This window comes from Bombina bombina, chromosome 4, assembly GCF_027579735.1.
Source record: "Bombina bombina isolate aBomBom1 chromosome 4, aBomBom1.pri, whole genome shotgun sequence".
Classification (NCBI taxonomy): domain Eukaryota; kingdom Metazoa; phylum Chordata; class Amphibia; order Anura; family Bombinatoridae; genus Bombina; species Bombina bombina.
In genome coordinates, this window is record NC_069502.1 from 860938136 (window position 1) to 860956031 (window position 17896).

The 17896-nt window shown below is 39.5% G+C and overlaps 1 protein-coding gene across 2 annotated transcripts in view; it reads left to right on the forward strand.

The window, feature by feature from the left end:
• LOC128657321 (gastrula zinc finger protein XlCGF26.1-like) overlaps positions 1-13660 on the forward strand; it is a 149161-nt gene extending 135501 nt beyond the window's left edge. For both annotated transcript variants that reach the window (XM_053711621.1, XM_053711620.1), the window contains one exon: positions 11751-13660. In XM_053711621.1, the coding sequence (XP_053567596.1) occupies positions 11751-13258 (1508 nt within the window). In that variant the 3' untranslated portion in view covers positions 13259-13660. The remainder of the gene's footprint in view (positions 1-11750) is intronic.
• The last annotated feature ends 4236 nt before the right edge of the window (positions 13661-17896 follow it).

Sequence of the window (17896 nt, forward strand, 5' to 3'; positions counted from 1 at the left end):
TTGTGTCCGAATCCAGTTTCAAAGAAGGAACGTTTGTTACACAATTTGAACGTTGTCCGTGCTCTAAAGTTCTATTTAGAGGCTACTAAAGATTTCAGAGAAACATCTTCCCTGTTTGTTGTTTATTCTGGTAAAAGGAGAGGTCAAAAAGCGACTTCTACCTCTCTTTCCTTTTGGCTTAAAAGCATTATCCGTTTGGCTTATGAGACTGCCGGACGGCAGCCTCCTGAAAGAATCACAGCTCACTCCACTAGGGCTGTGGCTTCCACATGGGCCTTCAAGAACGAGGCTTCTGTTGACCAGATATGTAAGGCAGCGACTTGGTCTTCACTGCACACTTTTGCCAAATTTTACAAATTTGATACTTTTGCTTCTTCGGAGGCTATTTTTGGGAGAAAGGTTTTGCAAGCTGTGGTGCCTTCCGTTTAGGTGACCTGGTTTGCTCCCTCCCTTCATCCGTGTCCTAAAGATTTGGTATTGGTTCCCACAAGTAAGGATGACGCCGTGGACCGGACACACCAATGTTGGAGAAAACAGAATTTATGCTTACCTGATAAATTACTTTCTCCAACGGTGTGTCCGGTCCACGTCCCGCCCTGGTTTTTTAATCAGGTCTGATGAATTATTTTCTCTAACTACAGTCACCACGGTATCATATGGTTTCTCCTATATATATTTCCTCCTGTCCGTCGGTCGAATGACTGGGGTGGGCGGAGCCTAGGAGGGATCATGTGACCAGCTTTGCTGGGACTCTTTGCCATTTCCTGTTGGGGAAGAGAATATCCCACAAGTAAGGATGACGCCGTGGACCGGACACACCGTTGGAGAAAGTAATTTATCAGGTAAGCATAAATTCTGTTTTTGTCCAATCAGATTCTACTATCAGGATTATATGGCAATTAGTAATCTGAGACTGCAGCTACGATTACGGCTTTCTGAGCCGAAACATGTCAGCAGTCAGTCCCTGAGTGGAGCCCACACCACTCACAAAACGCCACCTGTGATCCAAGTTTGTTTCCCAATTTGGGAGAATATTTTTACCTGCTAATAAAGTTTTCAACTACACAACGCTGTGTGCTGGTGCACCTCATCCTTTCTTTCCTGCTTGCATACTATGAACGGAGGTCGCACAGCTACTACACAGGTTGTTCCCTGCTCAACTTTACTCCTCCTTCCCTTACCGAAGAATCGCTATTATCCCCGCCTGGAGAAGGAATCAAGAACCGGAAGTGGATGTAAGTGACGTCACACGTCAACAGAGAGGAGCCGTGGAAGTGCATTACCAACCGGAGCAGTCAATTTCGGTGACAAGGGCCGGACTGTTTTACATGCTATGAAGAAGTATGTTAAAGGTCGGTAATGTATATTTATACCTCTGAGGGTTTGGCAGTGACCACATTTACCAAGATATCTGGAGGTAAGGGGAGAGAGAGGGGGAGTCCCAAGGGCACGTATTTGCCGAAGTTGCACATTATTGCACAGCTTTGCATTAGTCTGGGGTTATTACAAAGATAAGGACATTGGTGCCGACACTTTTAGACTTTCAGTATATATAATGTCTGCTTCCTCCCTCTCTGAGCTTCTCACCGTAGCTATAAGATCAGCAATGCAACTGTCCAGTTTATGATCAAGCTCTGGTATCAGTGTTAGTAATAGCAATTGGTGTTCTTCCTTGATATTAGGTGTAAAATAAGGTTTGTTGAAGATAGTCTTAACTGTACTACCCGATATACGGGGGGGTGGGGGTGTTGAAGCCTCGTCTTTAGGTGTTGAAACCTCGTCTTTAGGCTGCTGCCTAAGGGTTCAATGGTCCAGATCTGGTCTTATACTCTGCAAGATTGGTATTATTAGATTCAGCACTGCTCTAACTATTCAATGCTATGTTGTATTTCAGCTGATGTTGCAGATATATCTCAGTAATCGGCGGATTAGGGAGCTCTCGTTAGGAGCTCTAGATTTTGCAGCCTATCATGGCCACCGCCTGGACACGCCCCTCGATGCATATTCTTTTAACCATTGTATATAAATGAATATGTATTTTTTTCATGTGTTTTTATTGGAAACATAAATACAGTGGGGCAAAAAAGTATTTAGTCAGCCAGCAATTGTGCAAGTTCTCCCACTTAAAGGGACACTGTACCCAAATTTTTTCTTTTGTAATTCAGAAAGAGCATGCAATTTTAAGAAACTTTCTAATTTACTCCTATTATCAATTTTTCTTCATTCTCTTGCTATCATTATTTGAAAAAGAAGGCATCTAAGCTTTTTTTTGTTTCAGTACTCTGGACAGCACTTTTTTATTGGTGGATGGATTTATCCACCAATCAGCAAGGACAACCCAGGTTGTTCACCAAAAATGGGCCGGCATCTAAGCTTACATTCTTGCATTTCAAATAAAGATACCAAGAGAATGAAGAAAATTTGATAATAGGAGTAAATTAGAAAATTGCTTAAAATTTCATGCTCAATCTGAATCACGAAAGAATATTTTTGGGTACAGTGTCCCTTTAAGAAGATGAGAGAGGCCTGTAATTTTCATCATAGATATACCTCAACTATGAGAGACAAAATGTGGAAACAAATCCAGACAATCACATTGTCTGATTTGGAAAGAATTTATTTGCATATAATGGTGGAAAATAAGTATTTGGTCACCTACAAACAAACAAGATTTCTGGCTCTCACAGACCTGTATCTTCTTCTTTAAGAGGCTCCTCTGTCCTCCACTCATTACCTGTATTAATGGCACCTGTTTGAACTTGTTATCAGTATAAAGGACACCTGTCCACAACCTCAAACAGTCACACTGCAAACTCCACTATGGTGAAGACCAAACAGCTGTCAAAGGACACCAGAAACAAAATTGTAGACCTGCACCAGGCTGGGAAGACTGAATCTGCAATAGGCAAGCAGCTTGGTGTGAAGAAATCAACTGTGGGAGCAATAATTAGAAAATGGAAGACATACAAAACCACTGATAATCTCCCTCAATCTGGGGCTCCACGCAAGATCTCAACTCTAGGGGTCAAAATGATCACAAGAACGGTGAGCAAACATCCCAGAACCACACGGGGGGACCTAGTAAATGACCTGCAGAGAGCTGGGACCAACGTAACAAAAAGAAAAAAGGGGGCGCTAACTAATGTATAACACCTGCAACATGAAAATACAATAGGTATAGCTAAAATTAGTAAAAATGACACAATTTGTGCACTCAATAAGAAAAATCAAACCCAAATGAGTGGATCAAGGGCATATGGATATATGCAAATATCACACAAAGTCCACAACAAATCTTAGAATGGAAATATAGGCAGCTCTCTGTCATAGGACGGTCATCCTGATGAAACGTGGTCTCAAAAGAGAAGAGGAACAGAGGCGCCAAGCATGGCCTAGTAACGTCAGGGCACCAGACGACACAGGACCAACAAGATAGAAGTATACTCACAAGTGAGGCGCACCCTTATGGTGCTATTGTAGCAGACTGGAACTATATACATGGTCCAGCTCACGTCACAAACAGCTAGAGGTCCGAAACCAGATGATCCTTAGGTTGGCCTATTGGTTGAGTCCTGGAGATGGAAAAAGGCACAAAAACATAGCCCAGTACCGTTTAAACCAGGAGGATAGAATTTTTAAAGAATGCACTTACAAGAGGCGAAGCACCACCAGGTGCAATATCAGCGTTACTGGGACCTCTCAGCCGCCCAGTGGACTGCGGATTCCAGCCAGCAGGATGAAGGGGATCCCAATTAAAATGTGAAAATCCAGCAAACGAAAAAAATCTACCCCCACAGATTTGGAAAAGAATAGTAGCAAGTGTATAATAAAAAGTTCTTTATTTTAAAATCAAGCGACGCGTTTCTCAGCCACTCCAGGGCTGTTTTATCAGGCTATAAAACAATGTTTTGTGACGTGAGCTGGACCACGTATATAGTTCCAGTCTGCTACAATAGCACCATAAGGGTGCGCCTCACTTGTGAGTGTACTTCTATCTTGTTGGTCCTGTGTCGTCTGGTGCCCTGACGTTACTAGGCCATGCTTGGCGCCTCTGTTCCTCTTCTCTTTTCAGACCAACGTAACAAAGGCTACCATCAGTAACACACTACGCCGCCAGGGACTCAGATCCTGCAGTGCCAGACGTGTCCCCCTGCTTAAGACAGTACATGTCCGGGCCCATCTGAAGTATGCTATAGAGCGTTTGGATGATCCAGAAGCGGATTTGTAGAATGTCATATGGTCAGATGAAACCAAAGTAGAACTGTTTGGTAGAAACACAACTCGTCGTGTTTGGAGGAAAGAGAATGCTGAGTTGCAACCAAAGAACACCATACCTACTGTGAAGCATGGGGGTGGTAACATCATGCTTTGGGGCTGTTTCTCTGCAAAGGGAACAGGACGACTGATCCGTGTACATGAAAGAATGAATGGGGCCATGTATCATGAGATTTTGAGTGCAAACCTCCTTCCATCAGTAAGGACATTGAAGATGAAACGTGGCTGGGTCTTTCAGCATGACAATGATCCCAAACACACCACCCGGGCAATGAAGGCGTGGCTTCGTAAGAAGCATTTCAAGGTCCTGGAGTGGCCTAGCCAGTCTCCAGATCTCAACCCCATAGAAAACCTTTGGAGGGAGTTGAAAGTCTGTGTTGCCCAGCGACAGCCCCAAACCATCGCTGCTCTAGAGGAGATCTGCATGCAGGAATGGGCCAACATACCAGCAACAGTGTGTGACAACCTTGTGAAGACTTACAGAAAACGTTTGACCTCTGTCATTGCCAACAAAGGATATATAAGTATTGAGATGAACTTTTGATATTGACCAAATACTTATTTTCCACCATAATTTGCAAATAAATTCTTTCCAAATCAGACAATGTGATTGTCTGGATTTGTTTCCACATTTTGTCTCTCATAGTTGAGGTATACCTATGATGAAAATTACAGGCCTCTCTTTTCTTCTTATGTGGGAGAACTTGCACAATTGCTTGCTGACTAAATACTTTTTTGCCCCACTGTATATATTTTAAAATGTATATTTATGTTACAAAAGGCATTAGTATTACAATTGTTTTATGACATAACAGGCATGCAGCTGTGTAATACTATAATTATAATGCAACTGTCTTTTATAACATAAATATCTATTTTAAAAATATGTTTAAATTTAAAATAATAAACGCATCAAGCAAGGATATCTACATTTTAATTGATGTATCCAATACTTAAACTAATATGTATTATACATGACCATGTGATTTATTTCAAACATTGTAGATATAATGTAGTTAGGCTTTTCATTGATATTCAATATTTAAAGGGATATTAAACCCAACATTTTTCTTTCATTATTCAGATAGAGCATACAACTTTAAACAACTTTCTAATTTACTTTTATTATCAATTTTTCTTCGTTCTCTTGGTATGTTTATTTGAAAAAGCAATCATTTTAAGTTTAAGAGCCAGCCCATTTTTGATTTAGCACCCTGGCTAGTGCATGCTGATTGGTGGCTACATTGGCTACTCCAATCAACAAGCGCTACCCAGGTGCTGAACCAAAAATGGGCTGGCTCCTAAGCTTAAATACCTGCTTTTCAAATAAAGATACCAAGAGAACAAATAAGTTTGATAATAGGAGTAAATTAGAAAGTTGCTTAAAATTGTATGCTCCATCTGAACCATTAAAGAAAGAATTTGGATTTAATATCCCTTATTAAAATGTTATGCATGTATATTGCATAATGCTTTAAGCATTGCATGTAAATATATTTATGTTAACTTGTGTTTATTAGTGATTACATAAATTTATATTTTGATATATATTTATTTTATAGTAGTCAGTAGCATTAAATTATATTTTCACATAACAGGCATGCAGTTATGTAGAACTATCATTTTAATTATACTGTGTTTAATATCAAATAATAAACACAATAAGAAACATGAATTACTTTTTAATTTATATGCTTATATTTAAACTATTCATTCTACATAATAATGCATCATTTTAAAATTTGAATATTTATCTGTAGGGCCTTAGATTCTACAGTTAGTTTTAGGTTATGACAGTTTAGAGGTATTTTCAAATATATATTTATGTTTGAAATAATAGCAAGCAACCACCTTTTAACCTATCTGCAATACTTTAAAATTCTACATTGTACATAACAACATATATTTTGTCAAGGAGATGTGGTAAATGCTGGAGGGCCATTGCCGGCCTAGCTGGGCTCCTTAAACTCAGCGCCAGACCGGAGTCCCAGTACACCACTTCGTAAAAGGGGTGATGATTAAGCAGGGTGCCGGGGTTCAATTTGTCCTTATAGTATGTTGTTGGCAATTTGATGAGGCACCTAGGGATGCCACTTGTTTGTTGGTGCTACTTTCTGGGTTTTAGTGCATATCTTTGACACATTATTTATACATTGATTATAATATTAGCGACATAGCTTCATAGTTATAATGGGGAAGTTTACTATTTAGTATAGTTAATTATAATGAGCTATTTTTGTGACCGTATGCAGTTTGTGGGAGTTAGCTGGGGCGGTCCAGGGGAAACTAGGTTAGACATTATGTAAGTGTAGACGGTATTAGGGACAGGAGTGACATAGGTGTAGATGTTCAGGGTTAGTTAGCTGTGCCATGCAGGAAGAGTGAAGGTTAGCTCTGAGGGAAGTGTAGGCGGTCGGTGGTAGGTAGCGAGGCGGTGCAGGGGGGAGTGTAGGTTAGATGTGACTTAGATATAGGCGTTCAGGGGGAGTTAGTGGGGCGTGGTAGTGGGAGTAGCCTGCACTTTGATTCGGACACATAGACACACTATCAAAATGTTCGAATCAACGAAGTGCAGGTTGTGTGGCGGATAATAGCCATGTTTGTCTCACCAGCTATCAGTTGTCGAGACTACATCGCCTAGTAGTTAGTGTAGGTGTAATAAAACTTTGGTCCCCACAGCAGTATTTGAAGTGTGCCTACATGGAAACTATTTTTAGTTTCAGTGAGTATGCTGTGTAGGCCTACTTTAAATAGGGCCTCCCCAGCCACAGCAAAATGCTGATGAGTGGCAATGCGGGTGGTGAGATCACCCTCCCATTGCTTACTATGGGAATAACATCTCTGCTCGCAGGCATTGCTCAACCATGCCCCTGTTTTGCTAATATCTTAAGACTGTCGGACTGTGAGGCAGACAAGCCCAGTAAGACAGTTTCTCAACGATGTTGATGCTTTTGATCAGATGTGCCCAATGTGCTTAGAGAGATATGGCTACACCTCATGAAGGCCTAAACGATTGTCTGGGGTTGCAATGTTACTCTTTCAGAGAAATATTGCCTGGTATTTCATTGCTGGTCTGTACTTTTTAGGCCGTATCAGACTGATTTACTTCAGGAAATTTCTCCTCTGTGAAAAGGCACAATTGGGCTACTAGAGGCTGCTCCCAGGTGGTGACACGCAAAGAACAAGCTACTGAGCCATTGTTAATTCCCAGTTAAGCACTTTTATCTCTCTGTCCAGTTCTAACCTTGCCAGGTTAGCCACCATTCCTATAATGGATAGTACCTCTTTCAAAGACCCCATGAACTAGAAACTTGAAGGTTTCCATAGGAGGTCATTTTAAGCTGGCAGATTTGCTGTTTCTGAATTATCCTGAGAAGAAATCTAGGATTGACTGAAATTCCTTAAGAGCAAAGTAGCTGCAGTGATAAAACACATCAATGCTAAGAATTGCTGTTCTACATAGATGTGCCTTATCACTTTAATATTGATCTGTGTATATAGTTTCAAAGAGCAGACTTCCCTTTAAAGGGAAAGTTTTTATTTGGCCCTACTGCAGTCACTAGAAGCAGACTTCCTGGCCAATTTTGCTCCTTTTGACAATCTGAGCTCCAAAGGACTAAACCCTCCTCGACTTGACGATCATGGTCAAGACTTCACGGAAATCTAATGCTGCCTGGTCCAAGGCTAAGCAGGCCAAAAAGTCCACTCCTGCCTCCAAGTCTGCATGAAGGTGTGGACCCCACTCCAGATAAGCTTCTGGTAGGGGCAGATTTAAATTGTTTTGAGAGGGTTGGGACATGTCTATTACAGACCCTTGGGTGCTGGAAATTATTTCTCAGGAGTACTGAATCGGCTTTCAATCCAGACCTCCCTGTGGGAGATTTCTATTTTTTCAATTTCATTGTTGTAGATTTGGAAACAAAGGGGAGTGATTACATAAGTTCTCACAATATAACTGAACCAGGTGTTCTGCTACAACCTCTTTATAGTTCCAAAGAAAGAGGGTACATTTTGATTTATAATGGTGGTTATCAAAACTCTTTAAAAATTCCTGAAAGTTCCCAGTTTGGACACTGTGCTATTGTTCCTTTAGTGCAGGAGGGTCAATTTATGTCTACTGTTGACATAAAAGATGCTTATTTGCATATTCCAATTCATAAGACCACCTTAAATTCCTGAGCTTTGCTTTAATAAACCACATATTTACCAAAGTCCTGGTGGTTTTGTTGATGTTGTTAAAGGCTCAAAGCATCTCAGTAGTACCCTATCTAGATGACATTCTGGTGCAGGCACTTTCTCTTCAGCAGGTTGTTAAACACACACTGTCCTTCAACTGCTTCGTAGTCATGTTTTGTGAAAAAATCTGCCAAAGAGCTATTTCCTTGGGTTGATCATAGACTCAGTTATGCCTTGTCTCTGATAGAACAATGCAGGAACAAATTGCAGCATGTGTGCTCAACTTCAGCATTCTTCTCTTCCTTCTGTTGATCAGTGCATGGAAGGCCTCATGGTGGCTGGTGCAGATTCTTTGCCAGGTTTCATCTCAGGCTTTTACAGTTATCACTACTTTAGCAGTAGAATGGAGATTATGAGGACCTGTCTCATAAGATTGTGTGAGATCAGGAGATAAGACAGTCCTTGACTTGTGATAGGCAAACTAATCCCTTGTCCTGGGGACCTCCTTCCTTCAACCACTCGGACTGTGATCATTACAGATGACAACTTACATTGAGGACCTGTCTGGGGTCTTTGAGAGTGAACAGAGTTTGGTCTCCTTGGGAGGCAAAGTTAGCAATAAATATCTTGGAATTCTTTGCAATATCCAGGGCTGTACAATGTTGGCCCTGCAACAGGCAGCAATCCATATGATTTTAGTTAGAAAATGTCACAGCAGTTACTTACTTAAATCATCAATTATATCTAAATCAGAGTTTCCTGAAGATGAAAGAAATGTCCCATATAATCAGATAGATGAAATGTCATTGTTCACATTCCAGGTGTGAACAATTGGGAGGTAGCAACTTCACCCGGTAGAGTGGAATCTGAATCAGGAGTTAGATAAGATAGTGTTTGACCAGATTATGAGACATTGGGGCTTGCCAGCAATAGACCTTATGGCTCCTTGCCTGAATCACAAGATACCTTGCTATGTTGCCAGTTCTCAGGATCCTCAAGCAGATCTTGTAGATATCCTAGTCATTTCCTGGTCATTCAGACTTATCTCACAGGACTTGATATACAGACCTGATTCAAAAGTCCTCTTGCCCGCTTGGAAGCTTCCTCTCACAAGGTCCATTCTTTCATTAGGATCTCAGAACTCTTTGACAGACTGGCATTGAATACCTAGTTTTGTCTAACAGAGGTTTGTCTGATAAGGTCATTTATATCTTAATTCAGGCCAGAAAGCCTGTTACCAGAGATATCTACCACTATGTATGGAAACTTTTTTGGCTTGGTGTACTAAAAAATGGATAGCTTGGGGCTAGGCTTATTAGCCAGTTCCCTTAAGGGTCATATTTTGATCATATCTGTTCTGTATCATAAGAAAATTGCCAAAATTCCTGATATTCAGACCTTTGTTCAGGCCTTCATTAGAATTAAGCTTGTGATTCAGCCAGTTACTCCTCCTTGGTGTTTTAAACTAGGTCTCAGGATTTTTAAGCTCCTCCACTTAAACTTAAATAGGAAATTGGGCTTCCCTCAATTTGCCCAACACATAGGAATACTAAGAAATGACTTCACAGCCTTGATGTGGCGAGAAATCTAAAGTTCTGTGTGGTAGCCACAAAAGCCTTCAGACTCATCTTTGTGAGTCCATTTGTCATGACCATGCAAGAGTCACAAAGCTGTGGCACTTAATTTAGTCATTTGGCTTAAGGCCTTAATTCATAAGGCATACTTGACTGTGGAAGACTCATAGTAGTGTTGTGTGCTTCACTGCGGGTATAAGTTCCCATATGTGATGATCTTACTATGAATAAACACAAAATGTATGCTTACCTGATAATTTCTTTCATTATGGTGAGAGTCCATTTTGTGATTGTGGGAGAGTCAGAGGAATTAAAGCTCTGGTTTGCAGGTGTGTTTTTGCCTCCTTCTAGTGAAGTGGAATGTAATTCCACATGTTTTGATTATGTGGACTCTTTCCATCATGATACCTGATAATATGTTTCATGAATATGAGAGTCCACGAGCCCCACCCTTTTTATTCTGTATAGATGGTGGCAGGAAGTGTTTTACACTTAATTTGCCCTGCTTTGTTCTTTCCTGCTTTTCTAAGTTTTTTTTCTCTAATTGGCCATATGTATGATTGTGGGAGAGTCAGATTAAAGCTCTGGTTTGTAGTTGTGTTCTTGCCTCCTTCTAGTGGAGTGGAGTGTTATCCCACATGTGATGATCTTGCGGACTCTTGCCATCATGAAAGAAATTAATGTATTAAGTAAGCAAAACCTAGGTTAAATTATGGCACTGCCTTGCAGACGTGCCAGGCAGCTTGGCTAGAAATTTAATAATGCTAGATTTCTGCTATAGTATTGTTTAACCTTATGTATTTATTACTCACATTCTTGTTTTAATTTGCCTCTTTAATAATGTACTTTTTCTCAGCTTGGTATACAGTTTGATGTCTATTTAACCCCTTTGTTTGGGCAATAAAAATTCTTCAAGTAGATACTTCAAAATTACTTCATATTTTTTTCTGGGTTGCATCTTTGTTTCAAACAATTTTGTTTGCCCTGCAGTACCTGATGCAGAAAATGGCAGTAATTTATATAAATTCTTATAAGGAGATTACTCTAATCTACCCTTAAATCAAGGAGACAACCTGATGGATTCAAAGATTAAATTTCCTGTGCATTAAAGGGATATATTCTGTATTTAAAAAATAGATAATAAAAAACTTAGATGTCTAAAAAATACACACTTGCTTCATTTCATGCTTTAAGCCAACCCAAAGCTGATATGGGAGTAATTCCTGGGAGTGGGCTTTTTTAAGTGCAGTGGAACTCTCCAAAGGTAAGGGAAATTAAATTAGAATGTTGCCTTATTTAGGGGAAAAACATTTTTTTTTTAAATAATCTTTCATGCCACTGAATTATTTATCATAAGCTTTGGAAATGTATATTTAACTACAATATAAATGGCATATATTTCATAGGGATCCGAGAGCATTTAGTGAAAAGGAAGCAAGCACTAAAGCAACATTTGTTCACACAAACAATAATTATAGTTTTATAACTGAATTAATTGTATTAAATTTAATGTGAACATCATTTTAAAAGCAATATTTTTTTTAATTGCCATAGAAAAAAACAATACCAAAATTTAATTCCGGAAATATTTGTTTATGTTCACTAAATAGTTAATTTTAAATAATATATATTACTTTTTTTTTATAGAAAATGTTAATCTGATGCATAGAAAAAATAATTATACAATTTTATAAATAACATTACTTTCATATTTCTTATTAACAGGTGAATTCACAAACTGCAGTCGTGTTCAGAGTGTAGATGCTACTTTCAGTCTTTTCCAAAATCAAAGAAGTCACGTAGGAAATTTATGTTCTGAATGTGGGAAATGTTTCACAGAGAAATCATTTCTTTTTGACCATCTGAAATCTCATACAGGAAATAAAGCATTTTCATGTTCTAAATGTGGGAAATGTTTTAATCGGAAATCAGATCTTATTAGACATAACAAAACTCACACAGGAGAAAAATCATTTTCATGTTCTGAATGTGGGAAATGTTTTACTCAGAACTCATGTCTTATTAGACATCACAAAATTCACACAGGAGAAAAAGCATTTTCATGTTCTTACTGTGGGCAATGTTTTACTCAGAACTCATGTCTTATTAGACATTACAAAATTCACACAGGAGAAAAAGCATTTTCATGTTCTTACTGTGGGAAATGTTTTAATCGGCAATCAAATCTTATTATTCATCAGACAATTCATACAGGAGAAAAAACATTTCCATGTTCTTACTGTGGGAAATGTTTTATTCGGGAATCAAATCTTATTAATCATCAGAAAATTCACACTGGAGAAAAAGCATTTTCTTGTTCTGACTGTGGCAGATGTTTTACATGGAAATCAGTTCTTATTAATCATCAGAAAATTCATACAGGAGTGAAAGCATTTACATGTGCTGAATGTGGGAAATGTTTTAGTCAGAAATCAACTCTAATTAATCATCAGAAAATTCATAAAGGAGAGAAAGTATTTTCTTGTTCCGACTGTGGGAGATGTTTTACTCGGAAATCACATTTAATTATGCACCAGAAATTTCACACAGTAGAAAAAACACTTTCATGTTCTGATTGTGGTAAATGTTTTACTCATAAATCATATCTTATTCATCATCGCAAAATTCACACAGAAGAAAAAGGCTTTTCGTGTTCTGATTGTGGCAAATTTTATTCTAGAAAATCATATCTTATTCATCATCGCAAAATTCACACAGAAGAAAAAGCATTTTCATGTTCTGAGTGTGGGAAATGTTTTACTTGGAAATCAGTTCTTATTGATCATCAAAAAATTCATACAGGGGAGAAAGAATTTTCTTGTTCTGAATGTGGTAAATGTTTTACTAGGAAATCATATCTTAGAATGCATCACAAAATTCACACCGGAGAAAAAGCACTTTCTTGTTCTGACTGTGGGAAATGTTTTGCTAGGAAATCAGACCTTAATACACATCACAAAATTCATACAAGAGAAAAAGCATTTTCATGTTCTGTCTGTGGGAAATGTTTTACTCAGAAATCATATCTTATTAGACATCACAAAATTCACACAGGAGAAAAGGCATTTTCATGTTCTGATTGTGGGAAATGTTTTACTCAGAAATCATATCTTTTTCATCATCAGAAAATCCATACAGGAGAAAAGGCATTTTCATGTTCTGACTGTGGAAAATGTTTTACTCAGAAATCATATCTTATTAGACATCACAAAATTCACACAGGAGAAAAATAATTTTCATGTTTTGACTGTGGGAAATGTTTTACTCGGGAATCACATCTTATTCATCATCAGAAAATTCACACAGGAGAAAAAGCAATGTTTTACTATGAAATCACATCTTATTACGCATCACAAAATTCACACAGGAGAAAAGTAATTTCCATGTTTTGACTGAAAAATGTTTTACTCTGAAATCGCATCTTATTATGCATCAGAAAAATCATACAGGAGAGAAAGAATTCTCATGTTCTGACTGTGGAAAATGTTTTACTTTTAAATCACATCTTTTGAGACTTCAAAAAAATCATACAGGAGAAAAGGGCTTGTTATGTTCTGAATGTGATAAATGTTTAGCTCAGAAATCAAATCTTATTACTCTCCAGAAAAATAATATTAAAGGAAATCAGAGCTTAACCTCTTCAGTGCAGAGAAACATAGTCAACATCTGTACAATTTCTAGAGTGCTGGTAATGACTACATGTGGAGCTCTGGTGGTTGAGCTTTTGTAGCTCTTTGAGGATCCTCTGCATCTCAAGTGGTTAATAATTGGCCCATTGTGTTTGCCATCCCCAGGGGAAATGAGGGCCCCTATATAGGTTTGAGTAGCCAAGTGATCACCTGGCACAAATGTGCATTTATTTGGAGTTTCATGGAAGGGTGCCTTCATGTGCAGATACCCAAAGGCCCTATTTATATGTTGATAAGCCCATCTTTTAAATGTAGGCATTGTTGAAAGCATTATAGTCAGGTGGTCATTGAGATGTGTGTTTCCCTAGCTGGAATTTAAATTGACCTAGTGTATAGCTGTACAGGGTGAATGAGCCCCGGTGTTAACATCATAGTGTGAGAAGCTGTAATGGAACCCACCAGAGTTGTCCCCTCTATTATTTGCTCTCTCCATTGAACCGTTGGCTTTAGTCATCCAGAAAAAAACAGATGATAAAGGGTCTCTTCTTATATGGTACTTATTAGAAACTGAGTCTGTTCTCAGACAACCTGACAGTCTTTTTAATGGAGCCTGAGAAATCCCTTCCAATTTTTTTTTACTTGTTTCATTACTTCCTTATCTTATAAACTAAATGTTGATAAAATGGACGTTTACCCCCTAAATCTCCCTGAAAGACAGATTCTAAATTTAAATGGTTTTGTAGTGGACTCAAGCATCTTGGTGTGCGATTATCACATAATTTCACTTGGTGAATTGAAAAAAAATCATAGAACCCTCTTTGCAGAACTTAAAGGTTGTCTTTCTCTCCCCAGAATTAAGGAGGTTTCTTGGATGAACAGAATCTCTGCTTTCAAGATTATATTATTACCAGAAATTTCCTATTTGTTCAGCTGTTCCTGAAACTCCCAATGGCCCTATTAGACAATTACCAGTAATTATCGAACCAACATATATGGGCAGGTATACATCCTCGCATTTCTGGAACTGTCATACAAAATTCAATCAATAAGGGTGGGTTAGGTCTGCCTAATATTAAACTCTATTACGAGGCTGCTATCACATATTTTTGGTTGGGGTCCTTCTGGTGAGCAGCCAAGATGCTATGCCATAGATGAAGCTTAACTCCCTTATAATGTTTTGCTTACACATTTAGTGTGGATTCTAAAACATTGTGTCCCTTATCTATTCCTTATTAAAATATTCAGGGATTGTCTAGATTTGTGGCATAGACTTAGACATTCTATAGTGGCAACTCCTCACCTTTCTCCAGTAGGTCTCCCAGAATCAATCCTTAGATCTTGGGAAATTGTCTATATAGCTGTAATAGAAGACTTGTATAATGAAACAGATTGGTCCTCTTAGGACGAGTTTGTCCAGACATAATTTTCCTCCAAAGTTGAGTTTTAAAGCATTGCGATTTTGTGTTCGCTTACATAGTTGGGGTTTCATTAATGATAAACCAACATCACTCTCTCTGGGAAGCAAGGTGGAAGGCAGGAGCTCAGAAATGGATGCCTCTCTCTGTGCACTACCAATGTTTATTAGACTACCCGACTCTACGGAAGACACATAATTTGCTTGCTTGGGAAAGAGATTTTTGCTGAGAGATTGATATTAAACAGTGAAGTATAGCCATTAAGGCAACCAGAACAGCTATTTATTATGTAACTCTTTTTCTTCTTGAAAGGGAAGAGTCCACAGCTGCATTCATTACTTTTGGGAAATACAGAACCTGGCCACCATAAGGAGTCAAAGACACCCCAGCCAAAGGCTTAAATACCTCCCCCACTTCCCTCATCCCCAAGTCAATCTTTGCCTTTCGTCACAGGAGGTTGGTAGAGAAGTGTCAGAAGTTCGAGATAGTCTCTTATGGAGGGTAGTACTCAATGGGACTGGAGTTTTAAGTAATCCTGTCAGCCTCTCAGTGAGAACATGGATGAAAGTTAGAGTCCAGAAATGCAGGGAGAGTTTTCCTGTGAACCCATCCTGACTCATATTAACAGCTCCTTGTAATCAGCGTTTACAAGTTTTGCTGCCTACCTTTCTTCACTCAAGTCCATGTCAGAAGTGAGGCTACTATCTGTCACACTTGAAGGGCCGTGTTCCTGTTCCACGGCATAGATTCTGGTAAGATCGTTTCATTTTATTAATCAATATGGGAATGTATTGTTGACAAAACAAGGTAGGGTCCCAGTGGGACTCCTTTTATCTTAATAAGGAATCATGGGTTAATATCTCCTGAGGGGGGTTATTGAATAGGGGGGACTTTGATCATCTTTGTTATATGGTTATATCTGCAAATGTGTAGCTATACCTAGGCTCATGGACTTTACGGAACATAACGACCTTATTTTAATGACGCAATCTCTCAATCTCTTTTTGTGACTCGCACGGTGCACCTTGTGACGAGTACGGTTACATTGGTTTTCACTTCCGTATGCTGACTGTGTGCGTCCAAGAGAGTCTAGCTTGAGGGTTGTCTGGTTCACAGGAGTTGGTGAGTGCCCCAGCCATTGGGGGTGTTAAAGGGTGCCAGTTAGATTTTGTACATTTTTGTAATCCCAAGATTATGGAGGATTCTGATATGCGTGACACGGATGCCTCCGATACGGAGAATGTGTCTTGTGATGAATATGAAATGGCCCGGGTAATCAATGCCCATCAGTTATGTTCTGATTGCCATTCTAGAGTACTCTCTTCTCCCTCACCAGGGAGCTTAGAGTGAGTTGAGCCATCCGCCTCCAAGGTTTCCATTACCCGTGAGGCGCATGCCCCAGACCCTTTACCAGCTACGCACGCAGGTGTCCCTATGGCTTTTACTCCTCCAGAGGGTGGCTTGTTACGGCACGGTTCCGCATGGCCATTTCTATGGTGCTAACTCTCCCAAGTGAAATATTTCTAAGAAACTGTTCTGTTAACCACGTTTCTTCTTACTCTACTCCGAGTGGGGTTACTATGAGGTGGTGTGCAGGGGTTCCCTGTCTTCTGTGTGGGGCTCCGGCGTTTACCTGCTTAAAGTAGTTTTGGTGGAAGATAGCTTCTTCATGGATCTCTGGCTATTGTCTCTTCGATTTTATACCTTTGGTCTGACCACGGTCTTTTACATTCGGGTGTCTTGCGTCCTCGTTGCAACTCTAGCCTTAGGGCTTGTGAGTGAAGAGTCGAGGTTATGAGGCAACAGGGGACTTATGTTTTTTCCTGCAGTACTTTAGAGTATGGTACAGGATCAGGGATGAGGGTGTTCCTCGAGTCCTTTTTTGGGACATGTTCCCTGTGTATGGATCTTTTTTTCTTCGGTCCTTGTGTTTCTAGGGAGTTCATCTCCCTGGGCGTTGCTATTGTAAGGCAACCTTGGGTTGCTCTATATGTGTTGAGTGGGAAAAGTTCCTTTTGGATTTTTCCTTGACTCTGTTTTCCCCCTTGGGGCAGATACAGTCCTTGTCTTTGGCCGGATACTTTGGGAGTCGTGATCTGCGCGGCGGACGCCTCGGAGGTTGTTTGGGCTTAACGGACTCTAGGACTGAGTGGTTTTTAGTTTGGCTTTGCCGGCGGTGTAACTAATGTACAGTTACCTAGGCTCGGGTTTTCTCCCGTGTTGTTTGTACTTAAATGTTAGGGTGTTGAGTAATTCAGACTGTGGTACCTTTCAAAGGGGCCTCATTTTTGTACCCACCTGTTGTTTGCATTCAGTGTCCTCTAGCTTGGGTAATGTTTTCCCAAAAGTAATGAATGAGTAAGAAGAAAAACATGAATTATGCTTACGTGATAATTAATTTTTTTCTGAAGGGAAGAGTCCACAGCTTCCGCCTGTGTTTTGTCTCTGTAAGAGGCAGCAGTATTTTTTTTTTGTTCTTCTGGCACCTTTTTTCACCCTGATATTTCTCCTACTGTTCCTTGTTCCCTTGGCAGAATGACTGGGGGATGAGGGAAGTGGGGGAGGTATTTAAGCCTTTGGCTGGGGTGTCTTTGCCTCCTCCTGGTGGCCAGGTTCTGTATTTCTCAAAAGTAATGAATGCAGCTGTGGACTTTTCCCTTCAGAAGAAAATTAAATTATCAGGTAAGCATAATTTATGTTTTTGAGCTGTTCTACAAGTTGTTGACACTGTGGTATTGGGATCCCTAGAGTGTCCAGATCTCATCCTTCCATGTGTTGAAGATCTTGTGGTGCGGTTTGGACTGGCATGCATATTTAATAGGAATAG